The 19,570-nt window shown below is 47.5% G+C and overlaps 1 protein-coding gene across 3 annotated transcripts in view; it reads left to right on the top strand.

Annotated features, from left to right (window-relative positions):
• Nucleotides 1-19,570, top strand: part of IGF2BP3 (insulin like growth factor 2 mRNA binding protein 3) — a 133,982-nt gene that overhangs the window by 32,273 nt on the left and 82,139 nt on the right. The window contains exon 2 of one of the 3 annotated variants that reach the window (XM_053266142.1): nt 10,492-10,563. The exons of the other annotated variants lie outside the window; for them this stretch is intronic. Within the exon in view, the coding sequence (XP_053122117.1) occupies nt 10,562-10,563 (2 nt within the window). The 5' untranslated portion in view covers nt 10,492-10,561. The remainder of the gene's footprint in view (nt 1-10,491; nt 10,564-19,570) is intronic. 3 annotated transcript variants of the gene reach the window in all.

Genomic DNA, 19,570 nt, shown 5'->3' on the forward strand with positions numbered 1-19,570 from the left:
CTCATTACACAAGCTGAAAACACCAAGGGCAGATGACCAGCGCCCTTTCGGCTACTCCTTGGCGTTTTTGCTCTCACCCCCTAAGGGCCTAGTGCTTGAGGGGGAACCGGCTGGCCCACGCATTCCCTCCACACTGCCTATGGAGCCTCCAATTCCCATTGCTCCATCTCCAGAGTTTATGGCACCTGTCGAGCCTATATGTCCTACAGCACCAATCGGACCACCACTGGATGCCACCCCCACTGATCAACACTACCTCTGATACTAGTAAGTCAACCCGACCTTGACCCAGAAGTCACTGACTGGCTGAGGAAGTTCTTTAAGAGGGAGTGCCTAGCACCTAAAGGGCCTGATAGACCTGCATCTCCAACTCAGGCCCATCCCCAACCTTCCTGCCTGTGGCACAAGCTCTGGGGCCATCCTCTATTTTGTAGCCCAGTGCCCCCAGATGTGCAGCTAAATGAGGCGGAGGGCGTCCATCTTCATTCTCCCCGGACTCGAGCCCCCGCAAGCACGCAATTCCCTTCTTGGAATTGGGCGTTTTTGCCCCCCGGACTCTGGCTTCCAGGCATAGAAGGAGAACGTGCCATTCCTCCTCTGAGAACTTACCAAAGGCCAAGCACCCTCAGGGCTTGCCTTCTTAGCCTGTCCCCTCCCTTCCTCTGCCAGCTCGTGGCCCTATCCCTGCTTTACCAGTAGTACCACAACCTTCTCAATCAGCACCCCAGCCATGCCCACCTTCTTCTCACACTTTGCCACCTGCTGTTTCCCCTCGTACCCTGCTTTACTTCTAGCCTTGCCTCCACCTCACCCTGCCATCGCTCTTCCATCCCAGGCCCACCCTCCACTCCCAGACAGGCCCACCCTCCACTCCCAGACAGGCCCATGCTGCTAACTGGGCAAAGAGGCACCTTTTTTAATGTGGTGATGCTCTTTATTTAGCAGGTGGAGAGTAACTAGCCCTATCGACCCCCCAGCACAGTACTTCTAGTTAATGTTTCTGCTCTCTATTTTACATTGCTTTTTAGATTGTGAGCACTTTGGAGACGAGGAGCCATCTTATTTATTTATTATTTCTCTGTGTAAACTGCTATGGAAACATTTGTTGAAAAGCGGTGTATAAATAGTTGTTGGATCAGATTCTGAGTCCTCCCACTCGGGTTCAGGAAACCCTCTAGTTCTGATGGAGTCCAATAAGGAAGATGAGGAATTATCTGACGAGGAGCTTGCGCCTCTTAATTGCTGTTTCTTCTAGACTTTTTCCCATGGCTGACTTAAAAGTCACCTTTTCCAAAGCTAAGAGGGCTATTAATGTTGTTGCTCCTTCTGAAGCTGCTGAGTCCTCTCCAGCCCTAGATCAAAATGTTTTCTCCAGAGGCTCAAAGTCCACTGCCACAGTACCTTCCCCCTCTCTATTTCAACAAGGTTATGTGTGTCTAACGGCAGCACCATGCATCCTCTAAGCCACAGGTTCTCAACCACTGGTCCCTGGACCGCTGCTGGTCCCCGAAGGGTTGAGTGCCGGTCCCTGACTGGGAGTCAACCCCCCCCCATCTATAATCAAGGCACTCACTTCCTCAATTTTGCACATGGCACGGAAGAGGAAGAGTATCACGGAGGCGTGGGACTCTTCTTGTGCCTTGCCTCCACGTGCTGCTGAGATCTTCCTACAGCTATCTTATTCCCTATCATTACAGCTTCAAACTGTATGCAGCGCAGGGGGCATCAAGGAAAAGGTATGGCAGTGGGTGCCACTTGAAGGGCTGCTGGTTCTTGCATGCTTATTGTTTGCAGCCAAAGGTTGATTGATTGAAACCCAGCTGCCTGTTGCGGCCGAGGCACCTTGAGAGGGAATGCTGTCTCCCTCTTGCATCGGTGGGGCGTTGTGGTCCCTTGGTCCCCTGTAACCCCCTGGTCTGCACTGCTGGTAGAAGACAGCAGTCCACTTTGTGACCTTGCCAGGGGGTGGAACCTCTGGCCGGGATCATGCCACAGTGAGAGCTAAGTGGAGGAGGGAGGGAGGAGGACCGACTTGGCTCGGGCTTTGCAGAAAGGGAGTGCAGGTGGACCTTCCTCGGGGGAGGGGGAGCAAGCATGCGTACCAAGGAGGGCTAAGTGGAGGAGGGAGGCGGCGTGGTATGGGGAAGAGGCAAGATACGATTTTGTGCGTTCATGCAAAAGGGTCATTGGATGAATGGCACTGGAATGAAGTGATCCTGGGGATTTGATGCCTAGCACGGTTCGTGTCCGATCCAAACCGATTTAAAACCAGCTGCCTGTTGCAGCCAAGGCACCTTGAGAGGAAACGCGGTTTCCCTCTTGCATTGGTGGGGTGTTGTGGTTAGGGGTGTGCACGGAACCGTGGAGCTGTGGTCTGGCACTGGGGTGGGGGTTACTTTAAGGCACAGGAGGGTTTTCTTACTCCTCCTGCCACTTTCCCCCCTCCGGTGCCCGTATTTCATGGAATAATTGTTCTTAATATTTCCTCGAGCGCCTCGAGCTCTGCTGCAGCGATTGTTTTAGTAATGGGGCGGCAGGATACCTCCCTGCCGCCCCTTCCTCCACTTGGCGTCATGGCATAAAGTGCAAAAAGGCTTTAAGAACCCTTTTGTCTGCACGCGCACGTACTTTCTTAAGTAGACGGAGCGGCAGGATATCTTCCTGCCGCCCCTTCTTCCATTTCACTTTGCTGCAAAGTGCAGCAAAGCGGGAGAAGGGGCGGCAGGGGTTGTCTTTTAACGAAACCGCCTTGGGGTTGTCTTTTAACGAAAGGCAGTATATAAATGCAACAATAAATAAATAAAATCTCCCCAGCGAGGAAGATGAGGCATCCACCAATACAACGCCCCACGCCCTCCGCCATCTCAGAATCACCCCCTTCCCTTTAATGCCAGGTCTCCACCGCTCTTCCTCACATTTTCTTTCACCGTTAAAAAAAAAAACAAAACCCATTCCCAACACCTGCCATGTAACCATTTTTAAGGAGTTTTGGAGGAGCTGCGCGGGTTTCATTAGGTTCGCCTCACAAAGTGCATATCTAAGAGCAGGATCCAGATCAAGCCAGGTGATCATGACCAAGCAGCATTGACACAAATGAGAGATGACTAAATTAATTTCAGTGAGTGGTCCTGACTAATGTCGTCTGGATCCGGCCCTGCGACTACACAACTCCTGCTAAAACTTCACCTCCCATCATGAGAAGGTTAAACTGTAGACTTCCAGCTCTACTGAACTTGCCCAGCTCTCCTCTCCTCCTTTTTGCTTTGCTTGACATCCAGCCTGATGAAGCGTTTTGGGGAATTCAAAAGCTTGCTTGTGTGTTGCTTTCATTGGCCCATGTAGCTTTCGAATTTTTTTAATGGCCCAACATCCCCTCTCCATTGAGTAATCACAAGCACCCCCACCCCACACATACTGAAGACATACTGGAGACAAATTTGTTCACCCAGGGTTTTAGATTCAGGGGTTCTCAACCTTGGGTCCCCAGATGTTGGTGGACTTCAACTCCCATAATCCGCAGCAATAATGGCCAAATGCCATTGTGGTTGGGGGTTATGGGAGTTTAACTGAGGGACCCAAGGTTGAGAACCCTTAATATTCCATGTTTGCAAAAGATTCCAAATTTAATGATTTTAATGCTTATATTTTAATTGTAAACTGCCCAGAGATGCAAGTTTTGGGCAGTATAGAAGTCTGATAGATAGACAGACAGATAGATTTGAAACCCATTTACTAGCTGCTGGTCCGGGAAACTGCTCATGAAGAATGTAGCGGTCCTTGAAACTCTGCACGAAGAATTTAGCGGTCCTTGACTCCAAAAAGGTTGAGAAACACTGCTTCTAAGCCAATAGGTAATTACCTCCAAAAAACACTACAACCTCCTGCAAGACGTTGTGACTCTTTTGGCTGTACCTGAGGTAGATGCACCAGTAACACAAATGGTGTCTGGTTCCATTTTAATACTGAAAGACGAAAGCAATTAAAAAATCAAGAAGTCAGGAAGTGTGATTTACTCTTTAAAAAGGTGCATGATGCTTTGGTCACTGCCATTAGGGCAGCCACCACAAACTCTACTTTCTCTTGCGCCTCCATCCTCTGGGCTAAGGAGCTCATAGCTCTTGACCCTATTCTTAGAGACTAGGGATAAGAAGATAGCCATACCATCCAACCACAGGGACTTCCACAAGTCCTTTCGTTCTCCAGCTCACTCCGTTTGCCCCAACAGGCAATTTCAGGGAGGCTCTTCCATACAGTTTAGAGCAGGGATTCTCAACGTTGGGTCCCCAGATGTTATTGGACTTCAACTCCCATAATCTCCAGCCCCAGTGGCCTTTGGTTGGGGATTATGGGAGTTGAAGTCCAATAACATCTGGGGACCCAACGTTGAGAATCCCTCGTTTATCAGCAGACCACAATAGCGCCAGAGGGAACTCCAGAGGATCGTGTACCTGACCCTTGTCCTCCAGCCCCTTGACAGCATGAAAACAATGACTTTGTATCAGTGGGTGGCGACTGTTAGAGATGTCCACATCCCAAGACAAGTGGGTTCTCGACAGAGTCACCAACAGTTACGTCCTCAATCTCCCTCCCCGCCACTTTCTCATTTTTCCCTATTCAACAATCTGGCAAACATGTTCAAACGGTCCAGGCCATTTGTCATCTCCTTCAGATTCGGGTGACAGAACAACTTCCATCTGTGCAAGAATTTCAAGACATATTCTTACTCTTCTTTGTGGTCCCAAAGAAGGATGGTACCTAGAGAGCAGTTTTAGATTCATCCAAAAGAAGAAATTCAGGATGGAGTCTCTTCACACCATCAAGGAGACCATGCTGGAGGGCGATTGCCTAGACTTGGTGGATCTCTCGGAAGCCTGTCTTCACGTGCCCATCAGGCATGATCACAGGCGGTTTCTTCGCTTCTCATACAATAATAAACACTTCCAATATTGTGCCCTGCCGTTCGGTCTCTCATCAGCCTCCTGGATTTTCACAAATGTCGTGGTGGCGGTCATTGCACCTGCAGGGGGTGTATATCCACCGGTAACTAGACCTACGCATCAGATCAGTCTTTCCAACAAGTGCAGAAGGATGTCCACTACACACTGCAGCGTCTCAGAGACGACGGCTTGTTTGTTTGGTCTAGGACCGTAAATAAAATTTGACTTGACGACGGCTTGTAGTGAACTTGGAAAAAAGTCACCACCTGCTCAATTCAACACCTAGGAGCCCTTTTCAACATGGCACAGGATTTCATCTCCATCCCCTATGAAAGGAGTGAAAAGATTCTGTCACAGTTATGCCCTGTTCTTCTTCATCGCTCAGCAGACCTTATGGCCCTATCTCAAGCACTGGGCTCCGTGATAGCGTACATCGGATGTATAATGTGGTCCAGATGGCACTTTCACCCTCTTCAGTGGTTTCTCCTTCCATTCCAGGATCTAATCATGGCAACATCACACAAACAGATCCCACTGCCCCTCGCACGCTGAAAACTCTTCCGATGGTGGCTGTCTCCAGCTTTCCTCGAGGGCCTTCCTCTGTCGGAACTTTCCAAGATTGTGATCACTACAGATGCCAGCCTCCTGGGCTGGGGGAGGGCATTGCCTGAGTCACCCGGCTCAGGCCTGCTGGTCTCCGGCCATAGCAAAGAGAAGCATAACCTGGCTGGAGCTTTGGGCAGCCCAGCTCGCACTCCTTCACTTCCATCATCTCCTCTAAGGAAGGCATGTCCTGATCCAGATGGTCAATGTCACCACCAAAGCCCACATCAGCCGGCAAGGTAGCACACAGTCCCAGTCTCTGATGAAAGAGTCCGACCTCCTTTTTCCAATGGGTGGAATCCAGCCTGACATCCATAGCTGCCAAACGCCTCAGCAGAGTACAGAACCAAGAGACAGACTGGCTTAGCCGCCAGGCAGTGAATCTGGCAGAATGGTCTCTCCATCTGGAAGTTTTTTTGTTGGATCACACACACCTTCAGGGAACCTGAGGTAGACCTCTTCTCATTACGATTGAATCACCGCTTCCCTCACTTTTTCATGAGGTTTCACTCCCCGCAAGCAGAAGCGATGGACACTTTAACAGCCCCGTGGCCAAAGACACTCCTATATGCCTTTTCTCCAAAATCTATAATCACAAAGGTCCTCAAAAAGATGGTCCAGGAACAAGCAGAACTAATTCTGATTGTCCCCCACTGGCCGCGGAGACTGTAGTTCCCCGACCTGCTCAATTTGTCAGTCCTGCCTCCATGACAACTCTCTCATCATCAAAACCTTCTGTCTCAAGGGCCTCTCCTACATCCAGACTCTGGTGGCTGCAACTCTTCACTTGGAAACTGAGCGTGCAAAGTTAGCATCACAAGATTATTCCAGATCAGTACAGAATACCATCTTAGCTTCTCGTAGGCAATCCACCAATAGGATTTATCAGGCTACCCGAGTGGAGTTTGTATGATGGTCATGTGCAAACAATAAGGACCCATTAACTGCTGGCATTCTAGAGGTCCTTGCTTTTTCTCCAGTTGGGATTAGACCTTCATTGGCCTAACACCCTAAAGCGCCAGGCCTCAGCTCTGGCATCCTGGTAGCCATTACCTCGGCCCGCAGGATTTCTGAGCTTGGGGCCTGGTCGGTCTGTAAGGAATTTCAACAAGACTCTGTTATCCTTAGACTGGACTTGACCTTTCTTCCTAAGGTCAGTTTCTCCTTTCATAGATCCCAAGAACTCATCCTACCTTGGTTCTGTCCTTCCTATCCCAAAGAGAAAATGTGGCACAAACTCTGCGTCTGCTCCATGCTGCACATTTACATCAGAAGCACATAGGACATCTGCCAGTCCAGTTCCCTGTTTGTGTCTCTTCATATGACTTCTTTGGACAACAAGGTATCCAGGGCAACCTTATCACATTGGATGAACTCTTGTATAGTCCTCACCTACAAGGCCCTTAATCTTCCTCCAGCCGGAGGCTTCACAGCTCATTTCACTAGGAGCGCTCCACTGCCACCTCTGCAGCCATTGCCGTAAGCACTCTACTCTCAGAGATTTACAGGGCGGCCACATGATCCTCCATTACATCCTTTATTCAACATTATAAGATTTATTCTTTTTCTACCCCAACCACCAGGCTGCTTTCGGCCGCAGAGTGCTTCAACAAGTGGTCTAATACATCCTCCCCACCCAAACTGATATCTCACCGCTTGGGCAAGTCCCTATCTGATGAGCTCCAACACAGGGAAAAAATGAACATGAGCTTACTGTGAAGGGTTCTTTTCCCCTGTGTCTGGAGCTCATCAGGCTGCCCAGATGTACTGTATATAGTTTGTTCTGCTCATGTTTGAGAGGGACATTGTGTCCTTTTTGTGGGAAAGATAGCTCTCAGGGTTACAGTGTGTAGGCTATTTAGTCTCTCCATGTCTTTTTTCTCCTATGCTGTGTTTCTGCCTCCTTCGATTTTCGGGCCTACTAACTGTTTTTTCTTGATGAGTTTTTTGAAACTAGCTCTAGCATTACCAGTTCTTTCTGACAACATATCATGCTTTTCGCATGTTTTCACATCCTGCGTTTGGGATTATGGTGCCTCTGACATCAGGAAATTAGCCTCACGTGATCCAGTCCTCTTGAGCATGCTCAGTACACAACCCTATCTGATGAGCTACTGACGCTTGGAAAAAGAACCCTTCATGGTATGCCAATGTTCTTATCTAGCTTAGTGTTCCTCCACTAGCTGTTGCCAGTGTTGCCTTGTGGGTTTTAGATTGTGAGCCCTTTTGGGACAGGGAATAACTCTCATTCTTTTCACTATGTTAATCTCTTTGAGAACTTCTTGGTTTTGTGTTTGAAAAGCATTCTATATATTTTTAAAATAATGAACTGATTATTTAAAGGATGCAGTCCAGATAGGAAGGTATGACATGATTTCCAGAATAGTGCACAAGTGGAATTTTTGGGCTCACAAATAAAGCATATATCTTTGCGTATGTGTGACACATTTTAGTTTTTTGTTTAGTAACTTCATATAGCCCTTTGGATAAGAGGCTATTCTCAAGTTCTAAACATTCAGCATGTAAAGAATTTCAAAGGGATGTGGTGGTTAGAAGATTGCACTAGGTGCAGGAGGAATAGATAACATCTGGATGTGGTGCTTAGCAGAGGCCTTGGGCCAGCTGTTAGCTCTCAGATTGACCTACCTCACATAACCCCAATAATAAATGCACTGTAGAGGGGTATATGTGTGAGAGACAAAGAGATGGATGATAATTGTGTGCCATCAGTATTCCCTATAACAGGGATTTGCATATGTTGTTGATTGCAGCTCCCAGAATCCCCAGATGCAGTGGCCTTATGCCGAGGATTCTGGAAATTGTAATCAACACAATCTGGGAATCCCTGTTACAGGGAACCCTGTGTGCCATCCTGATTAATTGCTTGGAGTAAGGGTGGTATACAGGGGCGTAGCCACCATGTGCTAACGGGTTCAAAGAACTTGAGCTGCTAATGAAAAGGGCCGCCGGAGCCCCATAGTTTGGGCTCCAAAGGAGCCTAGAGCGAACTCCCCCTTCCCATGCCTGGGCTGCCAAGAGCCCAGGTGAACTCTCTGTTGGTTATTTCAGGCCGTGTCAGCTGCCCAATAGGACATTTCCCTCTTTCTCTTCTCCAGGGAGAGAAAGGGGAAAACGTAATTTCAGGCAGTGCCGGCTGCCCGATCCAACAAACAGAGTTCGCCTGGGCTCTTGGCAGCCCGAGTGGAAGGGGGGGACTTTGCGCTGGGCTCCTTGGGAGCCCGAGCCACGCCCCCGTGCGTGTGCCATGGGCATAACTGGAGGGTACCACTGAGTGGGGTCTGACCCAGGCCGTCGGTCAGCTGGCTCAGCAGCTGGTGGTATAAAAATTCAGAGTTGATTATCAATAGAGTTTTCTTGAAATAAAATTAGCTTTTGATGGTTACATTTTGGTGTCAGGTAGGTACACTTTTAAAAAACTAATTTGATCTTCTTCCGGGAGCTTTACATTAAATCACGTAAGGCAGAAGAATGCAGAAGTGGTGTTCACATGATGTACAGTACAGTTATAAAATATTTGATCAATGTAGTTCTGAGTTGAAAAGTGTCTAATATAGCTTTTTGCTCTCACTAGTGAAAAACAGATCAGTAGTTCTCAGCATGCAGAATCTCAAAGACAAGTAGGGAAAATGTGAAGGGAAACTGCTTAGCTGAAAAATTGGAACTGAGCTTAGGGGGAAGTTTACAATATTGATGGATTGGAAAATATATTGCACACAACTTAAAGCTTCATAACAATTTGTAATGACTTGCTATCAGTTGCATTTCATTATGAAAATTAGTCTGAAAATAAAGGGATATTTAAATGCAGTGTAAGAGGCATAGTTTTCTTATGTCTTCTCACTAACTCACACTTGAAAATTGTCAAATGATGCATTTTAGAAGTGTGAAGTTCAATTGAAATAGTGGTGTAATAGTGCTAACTACACAGATTTATAAAAACTAAATTTGAAAAAAATCCCTACAAGGCTGTGCTATTAAGCTTGACTCTGTACTGTGAACAAGTTGGAGGGTGTTAGAACAATTTCCTTTCTTGTACTGCACTTGATTTTCAGCTCTAATATTCATGATAGAAGATGTGCCTTGTTTGCTCACACAGCTGTATGGAAGAGCACATGACTTTGCAATTTGATTTTACTCTAGAGTAGCCTGGTAGCTAGATGGAAACATGTTGACTAGGACTGCAAGAACATCAAGAATTAGTTTTGTGAAGCCAAGGAGACTTTGGTCTTGCAAAGAGTATCCCTGTATGCCACATAACAAGCCACTTTTGAAACGGAGGCAGGGGACTTGCAAAAGTGGTTTGTTACAGGGCATGTTCAGGGATCTACTATTCAAAGTTTTTTTTAAAAAAATCCTACTGGACATGCTTAAATAGCTCTTGGAACCCAGCCAAGGTATATTGGCCATGATCCAGTAAGGTGAGGGGTGGGGGGTGATGCTTATATGTGCCAGGCATGGCTTTTATCATTCCAAACATTTGCCTAAGAACTTAAATAGGATTCAAAAGATAATGCAGCAACCCCAACACTAGCCTATTTCTACTGTGGTCTGCCTCTTGTTCAGCTGTTTCAGTACAAAGGTTAAACATTTCTCCTGTTCAGGGTTAATTTGATTTAAATCAAATAGATTTAAATTGCTTCACAGAAGGACTCAATTTTAATTATTTAAACCACAATTTAAATTATTAGGAAGGTTCTGTTTAATCATTTTCTATAAAAGCACATTCTTGTCTAATATAACCTTGATACATATTTAGAGATGTAGGTTTCATTTTTATAAGGTAGGTACACATTTTTCATAATGCTGTTGGATTCGGGCAACCAGGTCTCATATTCTGTCATTGCACTATTTGCATTTTGCATGCATGCCTTTCTTACCCACAGGTACAGGAACTTGATTGAAACATTCCTAAATCGGCTCTCTTTTACAGCCTGCTGGCATGATAGGTGTTTCCCTTCTACAGTGGAGGATATGCTCGGAAAAGGTTTCCTAAGGACTGCATGTATGTTCGGTTCACATTTGGTTGCAATTTCAATTCCCCCTCCCCATCCCATGCATTTATATCCAGACTCCACCTTGCTCAGATCTACTCTATCCCCCCAAACAGTGTTCCCTCTAAATTTTTTTCATCAGTGAGCAGAATGAGGTTGGTTCTTGGCAGCAGTATAAAGGATGTGTGTGCACATGTGCAGTATGTGCCACTATAGATACAACACATGCGCGCGCTTGCGCACGCACGCACACACACACGGAAAGAAGTGTATTTTACAGCTCTATTCTATTGATAAATGTATAATATAAAACATAAAATAATATATATTCTATATATCAGAATACCAGCAGAGGAGTGGAAGAAGTCCATCTCCTTCCCACCCAATACTGCTTGGGGTGTGAGACCAGGTGGGTCTTGGGGGCTCCTGCTGCTGCTGCCTGCCTATTCCTGCTTCCCCTGTGGGGCTGCTGCCTGTAGGTACTGTGGGGAGTGAGTGCAGGACTAGGACCAGCCCCTGAGTGACTCAGCTGTTCCTCGGGTCATCTGCTCAGTCTTGGGCTTTATAGGAGGCTGCTTGTGGCGGCGGGGTCACCATCGAAAGGGCGAGGGCTAGAGGGCTTCTGTTTAATTAGTTTTAGCTGTTTGGGAATTGGGTTGAAGTTACTGCAATGTGTTTGGGTTCAACTGGAGATGGGGAAACGGGGCACATTCGTTGACTATGGGGCAGATGTTCCGGTGGTGGTGGGTAATAGAAGAAGAAACGTTGGCAGCTTAGCAGGTTGCTCCAGGGGAAGGGTAGTCAGAAATTTATTAGCTGTTTCTCCTTCTGGCTGTCCTGCCAGCTCTTTGACCTCGGGGAGCACTGCCAACAACCCACATAGCCTTATCTTGCTCCTCTGCAATGCCAGGTCTGTCCAAAATAAACCTGAGCTCATCCATGATTTGATTATGGATGAGGGGGCCAACCTGGTATGTATTACCGAGACTTGGTTGGGGGAGGCTAGTGGTCCAGTCTGGTCCCAGCTTCTTTCTCCAGGATATTCTGTAGAGGAGTAGGTGAGGGGATGTGGGCAGGGAGGTGGAGTGGCTGTGGTCTATAAGGATAACATCTCACTCACCAGGGTCCCTGTTAGGTATCGGACCATATTGAATGTGTCTACTTAAGTTTAGGGACCAGGGATAGATTGGGACTTCTGTTGGTGTACTGATCGCCCCACTGCCCAACGGATTCCCTTACTGAGCTCACAGACTTGGTCGCGGAACTTGCGTTGGAGTCTCCCAGACTTTTGGTGCTGGGGGACTTCAGTGTTCGTTTTGGGACCAATTTGTCCAGAGCAGCTCAGGAGTTCATAGCGGCCATGACAACTATGGGCCTATCCCAAGTGGTCTCTGGATCGAGCATATTGCAGGTCACACACTTGATTTGGTCTTCTACTCTGATCAGGGTGGTGTTCCGTTGGTGGGGACTCCTTTGATCTCCCCGTTGTCATAGACGGTAGGAGTGTGCACAGTTCGGTCCGGCAACATTCCATAGAACGCCGGACCGATCCGGAGGTCCGGCGGTCCGGCACGGGGGGGGCCTGTCGCTTTAAGCGGGGGGGTGGTAGTACTTACCCCCCCCGCCGCTCTTCCCCCTCCGGCGCTGTTCCGATCAAGGAATCTTCTTGGGGCGGCAGAGTTCCTCTCTGCCGCCCCTGCCTGCCCCTGTCGTTGTCTTAAAATGCCTCCAATGCTGCCCTCGTCGTTCCTAAAGCCCACAGACGAGCGCTAGCGGCGCGCATGCGCCCTGCGCGCCGCGCGCTCGTCTCTGACGCTGCCGCGCGCGCGCCGTGACATATGCGGCGCCGCATACGTCACAGCGCACGCGCGGCAGCGTCAGAGACGAGCGCACAGGGCGCATGCGCGCCGCTAGCGCTCGTCTGTGGGCTTTAGGAACGACGAGGGCAGCATTGGAGGCATTTTAAGACAACGACAGGGGCAGGCAGGGGCGGCAGAGAGGAACTCTGCCGCCCCAAGAAGATTCCTTGATCGGAACAGCGCCGGAGGGGGAAGAGCAGTGGGGGGGGGGTAAGTACTACCACACCCCCCCCCGCTTAAAGCGACAGGCCCCCCCTGTGCCGGTCCGGGGGGCCTCCGAATCTTGCACACCCCTAATGGACGGACCACCATCTGGTTAAGGTGGGACTTACAACCACTTCCCATCTCTGCAGGGGCGAGGGGCCCTTTAGAATGGTCCGCCCAAAGAGGTTATTAGATCCAGTAAGATTCCAAGAAAGCTTGGAGGGATTCAATGTTGGCTTTGCTGGTTATCCTGTTGATGCCCTGGTTGAGAACTGGAACAACTTGCTCACCAGGGCAGTAGACACGATTGCCCCCATGCGTCCCCTCCGACCCGCTTCAAAACTGGCCCCTTGGAATACGGAAGATCTGCGGGGGCTGAAGCGGCAAGGTAGGCAACTGGAGTGCAAGTGGAGAAAGACTCGACTCAAATCCGACAGACTACGACATAGAGCACATTTAAAGATCTATGCTCAGGCAATACGTACTGCAAAGTAGTGCTTCTTTTCTGCCCGTATTGCCTCTGCGAGTTCACGCCCAGCGGAGCTGTTCAGGGTTGTGAGGGGACTGGTATCTGCTCCCCCTCCCTTGAACCAGAATTTGGAGTCATCAGTTACCCACTGTGATGTGTTTAAAGAGTTTTTCTCAGATAAAATCTCTCGGATTCAAGCCGATCTAGATGGAGACTCCACAGTTAATTTGATGCCTGAACTGGAGGTGTCCAACAACTCCTCTTATGCTATTTGACTGGATCGGTTTCCGTTTGTGACTCCCGAGGATGTGGACAAGTTGCTCAGAATAGTGCGGCCTACCACATGTCCTCTTGATCCTTGCTCAACATGGCTTATATTATCTGGCAGGGAGGCTGTTGTAGAGGGCCTGGTAGAAATCATAAATGTTTCTCTGAGGGAGGGCAGGATGCCTCCTTGTCTTAAGAAGGCAATCATTAGACCACTTCTGAAGAAGTCTACCCTGGATCCCTAAGAGTTACTCAATTACAGGTCCTGTCTCCAACCTTCCATGGCTGGGCAAGTTGATTGAGAAAGTGGTAGCTTCCCAGCTCCAAGTAGTCTTGGAGGAAACTGATTACCTAGACCCATTTCAAACTGGCTTTTGGGCTGGCGATGGGGTGCAGACTGCCTTGCTCGGCCTGATGGATGATCTCCAATTGGGAATTGACAGAGGGAGTGTGACTCTGTTGGTCCTTTTGGATCTCTCGGCGGCTTTCGATACTATTGACCATAGTATCCTTCTGGAACGTCTGAGAGTGTTGGGGGTGGGAGGCACTGTTTTACAGTGGTTCCGCACCTACCTCTCGGACAGATTCCAGATGGTGTTGATTGGAGATTGTTGCTCTTCAAAATCTGAGCTTAAGTATCATGTCCCTCAAGGCTCCATGCTTTCTCCAATGCTTTTTAACATCTACATGAAGCCGCTGGGAGAGATCATCAGGGGATTTGGAGCTGGGTGATACCAGTACACTGAGGACACCCAGATCTACTTCTTCATGTCAGCTTCTTCAGGAGCTGGCATATTCTCCCTAAATGCCTGCCTGGAAGCAGTAATGGGCTGGATGAGGGAGAATAAACTGAAGCTGAATCCAGATAAGAAAGAGGTACTTATTGTGCGGTGTCAGAACTCCAGAGACAATTTTGATCTACCTGTTGTAGATGGGGTCACATTCCCCCAGAAGGAACAGGTTCGCAGTCTGGGAGTACTTCTGGATTCACACCTCTCCCTGGTTTCTCAGGTTGAGGCGGTGGCCAGGGGTGCTTTCTATCAGCTCCGGTTGATACGCCAGCTGCTCCCGTTTCTCTAGATCAATGATCTCAAAACTGTGGTACATCTGCTGGTAACCTAGACTGGACTTTAGTAATGAGCTCTACGTGGGGCTGCCTTCGTATGTAGTCTGGAAACTTCAGCTGGCTCAGAATGCGGCAGCCAGGTTGGTCTCTGGGTCATCTCGGAGAGACCATGTTACTCCTTTACTGAGGGAGTTACACTGGCTGCCAATAGGTTTCTGGACAAAATACAAAGTGCTAGTTATAACTTACAAAGTCCTAAACGGCTTAGGCCCTGGGTATCTAAGAGAGCGTATTCTTCATTACAAGCCCCACTGCCCATTGAGGTCATCTGAGGAGATCCGTCTCCAGTTACTGCCGACCCATTTGGTGGCTACACAGAGATGGGCCTTCTCGGTCGCTGCCCCGAGATTGTGGAATGCGCTCCCTGCTGAGATACGATCCTCCTCATCTCTGGCAATTTTCAAAAAACACCTAAATACCCATCTCTTCACCCAAGCTTACTCAGCATCCTAAATTTGGGGGTTTTAAGAATCTAGTTTATTTTAAAATTTAAAACCTGATTTTGGGGTTTTTAATTACTGTAATGGTTTAATTGTTGTTTTAAAATGTTTTTAAATTGTTAGTTGTTATATTGCTTTTAATTTGTTTTAGCGGTTTGTTTTAACTGTAAACCGCCCTGAACCATTTTGGAAGGGCAGTATATAAAATAAATAAATAAATAAATAAATGAAATATATAAAATTCTATATATAAAATTGGGATTTATAGGTTTATGGTATCAAATTAAGTATGCTAGCTTTTGGTTTGAAGCCGAGCTCTTAAAATTCCATAAACAGCATATGTATTCTGTCTGAGCTTTTCTAAAAGTAGTGTCTTTTAACTGAATGTTCTCAGCAGAGTTTTAACACTCAGTGATCTCAATAATAGTTAAAATAAGTTCAGAATTTTTCTGAAAAATATTTTCTAAAAAGGGGAAAAATCCCTTTTAAAGTCTCATGTCAAAGACTCAATCAAACGACTTCAGTCTGCTCCTCTCAAACTCCTCTTATAAAGTCCTTTTTTTAAAATGGCAGTCACCTTGGTCCGTAGAGTTTACAAACTTGGGGCTCTCTCTGTCCACAGGGTGCTGTGCTTGTTTCAACCTGACTCATTGGTGCTGAAACCCAACCCCACCTTCTTATCCAAAATCAACTCTACCTTCCACAGATCTCAAGATCACGTGTTGCCATCCTTCTGTCCTTCCCTTTCTTATCTAAAGAGGAGCTCTGGCATACCTTGGACATACGGAGGGCCCTTGGTACTTATATTGATAACACCCTGCACCAAACCTCCTGATGATCTCTCCCAGCAGTTTCATGTAAATGTTAACAAACATCAAAGACAATACAGAGCCCTGAAATAAAAAGTTCAGATTAGGAAGAACAGCAATCTCCAAGAGACACCATCTGGAACCTGCCTGTGAGGTAGGAGCGAAACCACTGCAAAGCAGTGCCTCCCACCCCCAACACTCTCAGACGTTCCAGAAGGATACTATGGTCAATAGTATCGAAAGCCGCCGAGAGATCCAAAAGGACCAACAGAGTCACACTCCCTCTGTCAATTCCCAATTGGAGATCATCCATCAGGCCGAGCAAGGCAGTCTGCACCCCATCGCCAGCCCAAAAGCCAGTTTGAAATGGGTCTAGGTAATCAGTTTCCTCCAAGACTACTTGGAGCTGGGAAGCTACCACTTTCTCAATCAACTTGCCCAGCCATGGAAGGTTGGAGACAGGACCTGTAATTGAGTAACTCTTAGGGATCCAGGGTAGACTTCTTCAGAAGTGGTCTAATGATTGCCTTCTTAAGACAAGGAGGCATCCTGCCCTCCCTCAGAGAAACATTTATGATTTCTACCAGGCCCTCTACAACAGCCTCCCTGCCAGATAATATAAGCCATGTTGAGCAAGGATCAAGAGGGCATGTGGTAGGCCGCACTATTCTGAGCAACTTGTCCACATCCTTGGGAGTCACAAACTGAAATTGATCCAGGGTCATCACATAAGAGTTGCTGCTGGATACCTCAGCATCAGACTCTGTAACAATTGTGGAGTTTGAATCTAAGTCAGCCTGAATACGAGAGAGATTTTTGTCGACAAAACACTTATTAAAAACACCACAGTGAGTAATTGTTGGTTCCAAGTACTGATTCAAGGGGGGAAAGGTGCACATTAGCCCCTTTACAACCCTGAACAACTCTGCTGGATGTGAACTTGCAGACGTGATACAGAAGGAAAAGAATCGCTGTTTTGATGTCCGTATAGCCTGAACATAGATCTTCGGATGCGCTCTATGTAGTAATCTGTCTGATTCAAGTTGAGTCTTTCTCCACTTGTGCTCTAGTCGTCTACGTCGCCTCTTCAGCCCTCGTAGTTTTTCCGAATACCAAGGGGCCAGTTTCAAAGCGAATTGGAGAGGACGCTTAGGAGTGATCGTGTCCAATGCCCTGGTGAGTTGGTGGTTCCAGTTATCCACCAGCGTGTCGACAGGGTCACCAGCAGAGACAACACTAAATTCTTCCAAGGCTTCTTGGAATCCTATTGGATCCAATAATGTTCTTGGGTGGACCATCCTAATGGCCCCCCCGCCCCTGCAGAGGTGGGATGTAGTCATGAGTCTAAACTTAACCAGATGGTGGTCTGTCCATGACAATGGGGAGATCACAGGAGTCCAACACCATCTGATCAGAGTGAAAGACCAGATCAAGCATGTAACCAGAAATATGCGTTGGTCCCGAGACCCCTTGGGATAGGCCCATAGTTGCCATGGCCACCATGAATTCCTGAGCTGCCCCAGACAAACTGGTTCCAAAGTGGTCATTGAAATCCCCCAGCACCACAAGCCTGGGATACTCCAACACCAAGGCTAAGTCAGTCAGCTCAATTAGGGGCTTCATTGGGCAGCGAAATGATGGGTACACTAACAGAAGTCCCAGGCTTCCAAACTTATGTACACACATTCAGTGTGGTCAAACACTTTGACAGGGATCCTGTCAAGGGTGATGTTGTTCCTATAGACCACAGCCACCCCACCCACTTATTCTCCCCTGCCCCTCAACAGAGTACCCTGGAGGGAGAAGCTGGGACCAGACTGGGCCCACAACCTCCCCCAACCAAGTCTCTGTAATACATAACAGATTGGTTCCTCCATCCAGAATCAAATCATGGATGTTTTCAGGTTTATTCTGGACCTACCTGGCATTACAAAGGAGCAAGACGAGGCTCAGTGGGTGGTTGGCATTGCTTTCCAAGGTCAAAGAGCTGGCAGGACAGCCAGAAGGGGAAACAGCAATTAAATTTCTGATTTCTCTTGCCCTGCAGCAGCCTGCTGACCTGTCCGTGTTACTTCTTCTATTCCCCACCACCACTGGGATAGCTGCCCCATAATCAGTGGTTACACCCCCTGTCTCCCCATCTCCAGACAGACCCAGACACATTAAAAACTCAACTCACCCAGGATTTCAAACAGAAGTCGATATAAACTACCCACCCATAAGACCAATGTTTTTTTCCAGATTAACTGTAGAAATTCTCCTCAGAAATAATCGTTTTATTGAACTTTAAGTTACCAATCACGAATCTTTATGATGGAGCAGGCTAGAAAACCTAAGAAAACTTAACTTGTGTAAAAGCATAAATAGAAATTGATTGGATTTATTGTTAAAATAAATAAGCCTACTCAGTCCTATGTTGTAGCATTGTAAGAATATAATCTTGCTCTTGAGTCCACAGTATAATTCCAATGTATTGTTAAAGCACCTGTTCATGTTCTCTGAAGTGCTTGGGTCTTATGTGCAACTGTGTCCCATTTTTTGCTTGAGAGTTGCATTATGCTAATCAACACTGTATGCAGCTTCCTTGTACAAATGTAGTCTGCCAGTGAATACCAGTTGCTGGGGAGCAATAGCTGGATAGAGTTACTACCTTCAGGCCCAGCTTGACAGTTTCCTGGAGAAGCTTGGCTACCAGGAATGGGGATGATGGATGTTGTACTCCAGTATCACCTGGAGTCGCAAGACTGAGAACTGCTACTCTAATGTCATCCAGCAGAGTTAGGAACATAGGAACATGCCATATACTGAGTCAGACCATTGGTCGGTCTAGCTCAGTATTGTCTTCACAGACTGGCAGCGGCTTCTCCAAGGTTGCAGGCAGGAATCTCTCTGAGCCCTATCTTGGAGAAGCCAGGGAGAGAACTTGAAACCTTCTGCTCTTCCCAGAGCGGCTTCATCCCCCGAAGTTCCTGTTTTTATTTATTTTATGTTTACTTTTATATATCCCGCTCTTTCTCCAAGGAGCCCAGAGTGGTGTACATGGCTATGTTTATCCTCACAACAGCCCTGTGATGTAGTATAGGCTGAGAGATACATGAGTGGCCCAGAGTTGCCCAGTGAACTTCATAGCTGAATAGAGATTTGAACTCTGGTCTTCCTGGTCCTAGTCCAACATGCTAACCATTATGCGATGCTGGTTATTAGTTCCATGGGGTTGTGTGCAGTTTGGTATTCAGGAAAAAACCCCAATCCCTCGGAGTTCTGTTGTGTGGGGTGGGGGTGCTGAGAGCAAAAGATGATAGTGCATTAGGGCAATGGGAATTAGGGTTTTAGGTTCCTGAGGCAGGGAAACGTGGTGGAAATTGGGGGCAGTGTTCTCATCTCCCCCCCCATCTGTGTGCGGAATGAGTTTTGTTCTGGGCGGCAGTGTCAAGGCAGTGTGTGCAAGCATGCATTCAGAGTGAGGCCTTCCTGATTCCATCTGAGCAGGATCAAAGATTAACTGAGCGGACATCAAAAAACATGTGAGTGTGCATGCCTTAGAGGGAACACTGATGAGGGGGTGCCCTACAGTGCTCTGGGTATCCCCAGCTGTCCAGCAATGTCCCCCCAAATCCAAAATCATGGTTTTCCCTTCAAAAAAAATCATGTGCGTTTAAAGCTTTTCCCCACAAAAATGAGCCACAAAATAGCAGGTGGAAATGACCTCAGAGGTCATTTTGACTCATCCCCGACCTGCAGATATACAAGTCTTAACACGTGAATTGCTGGATTTTATCGCATATACCTAAGTTGGGTGGCAGTCAACTGACTGCAGATATGTGAAACTGCGGATGCCGTATCT

This window comes from Hemicordylus capensis, chromosome 6 (assembly GCF_027244095.1).
Source record: "Hemicordylus capensis ecotype Gifberg chromosome 6, rHemCap1.1.pri, whole genome shotgun sequence".
NCBI lineage: Eukaryota > Metazoa > Chordata > Lepidosauria > Squamata > Cordylidae > Hemicordylus > Hemicordylus capensis.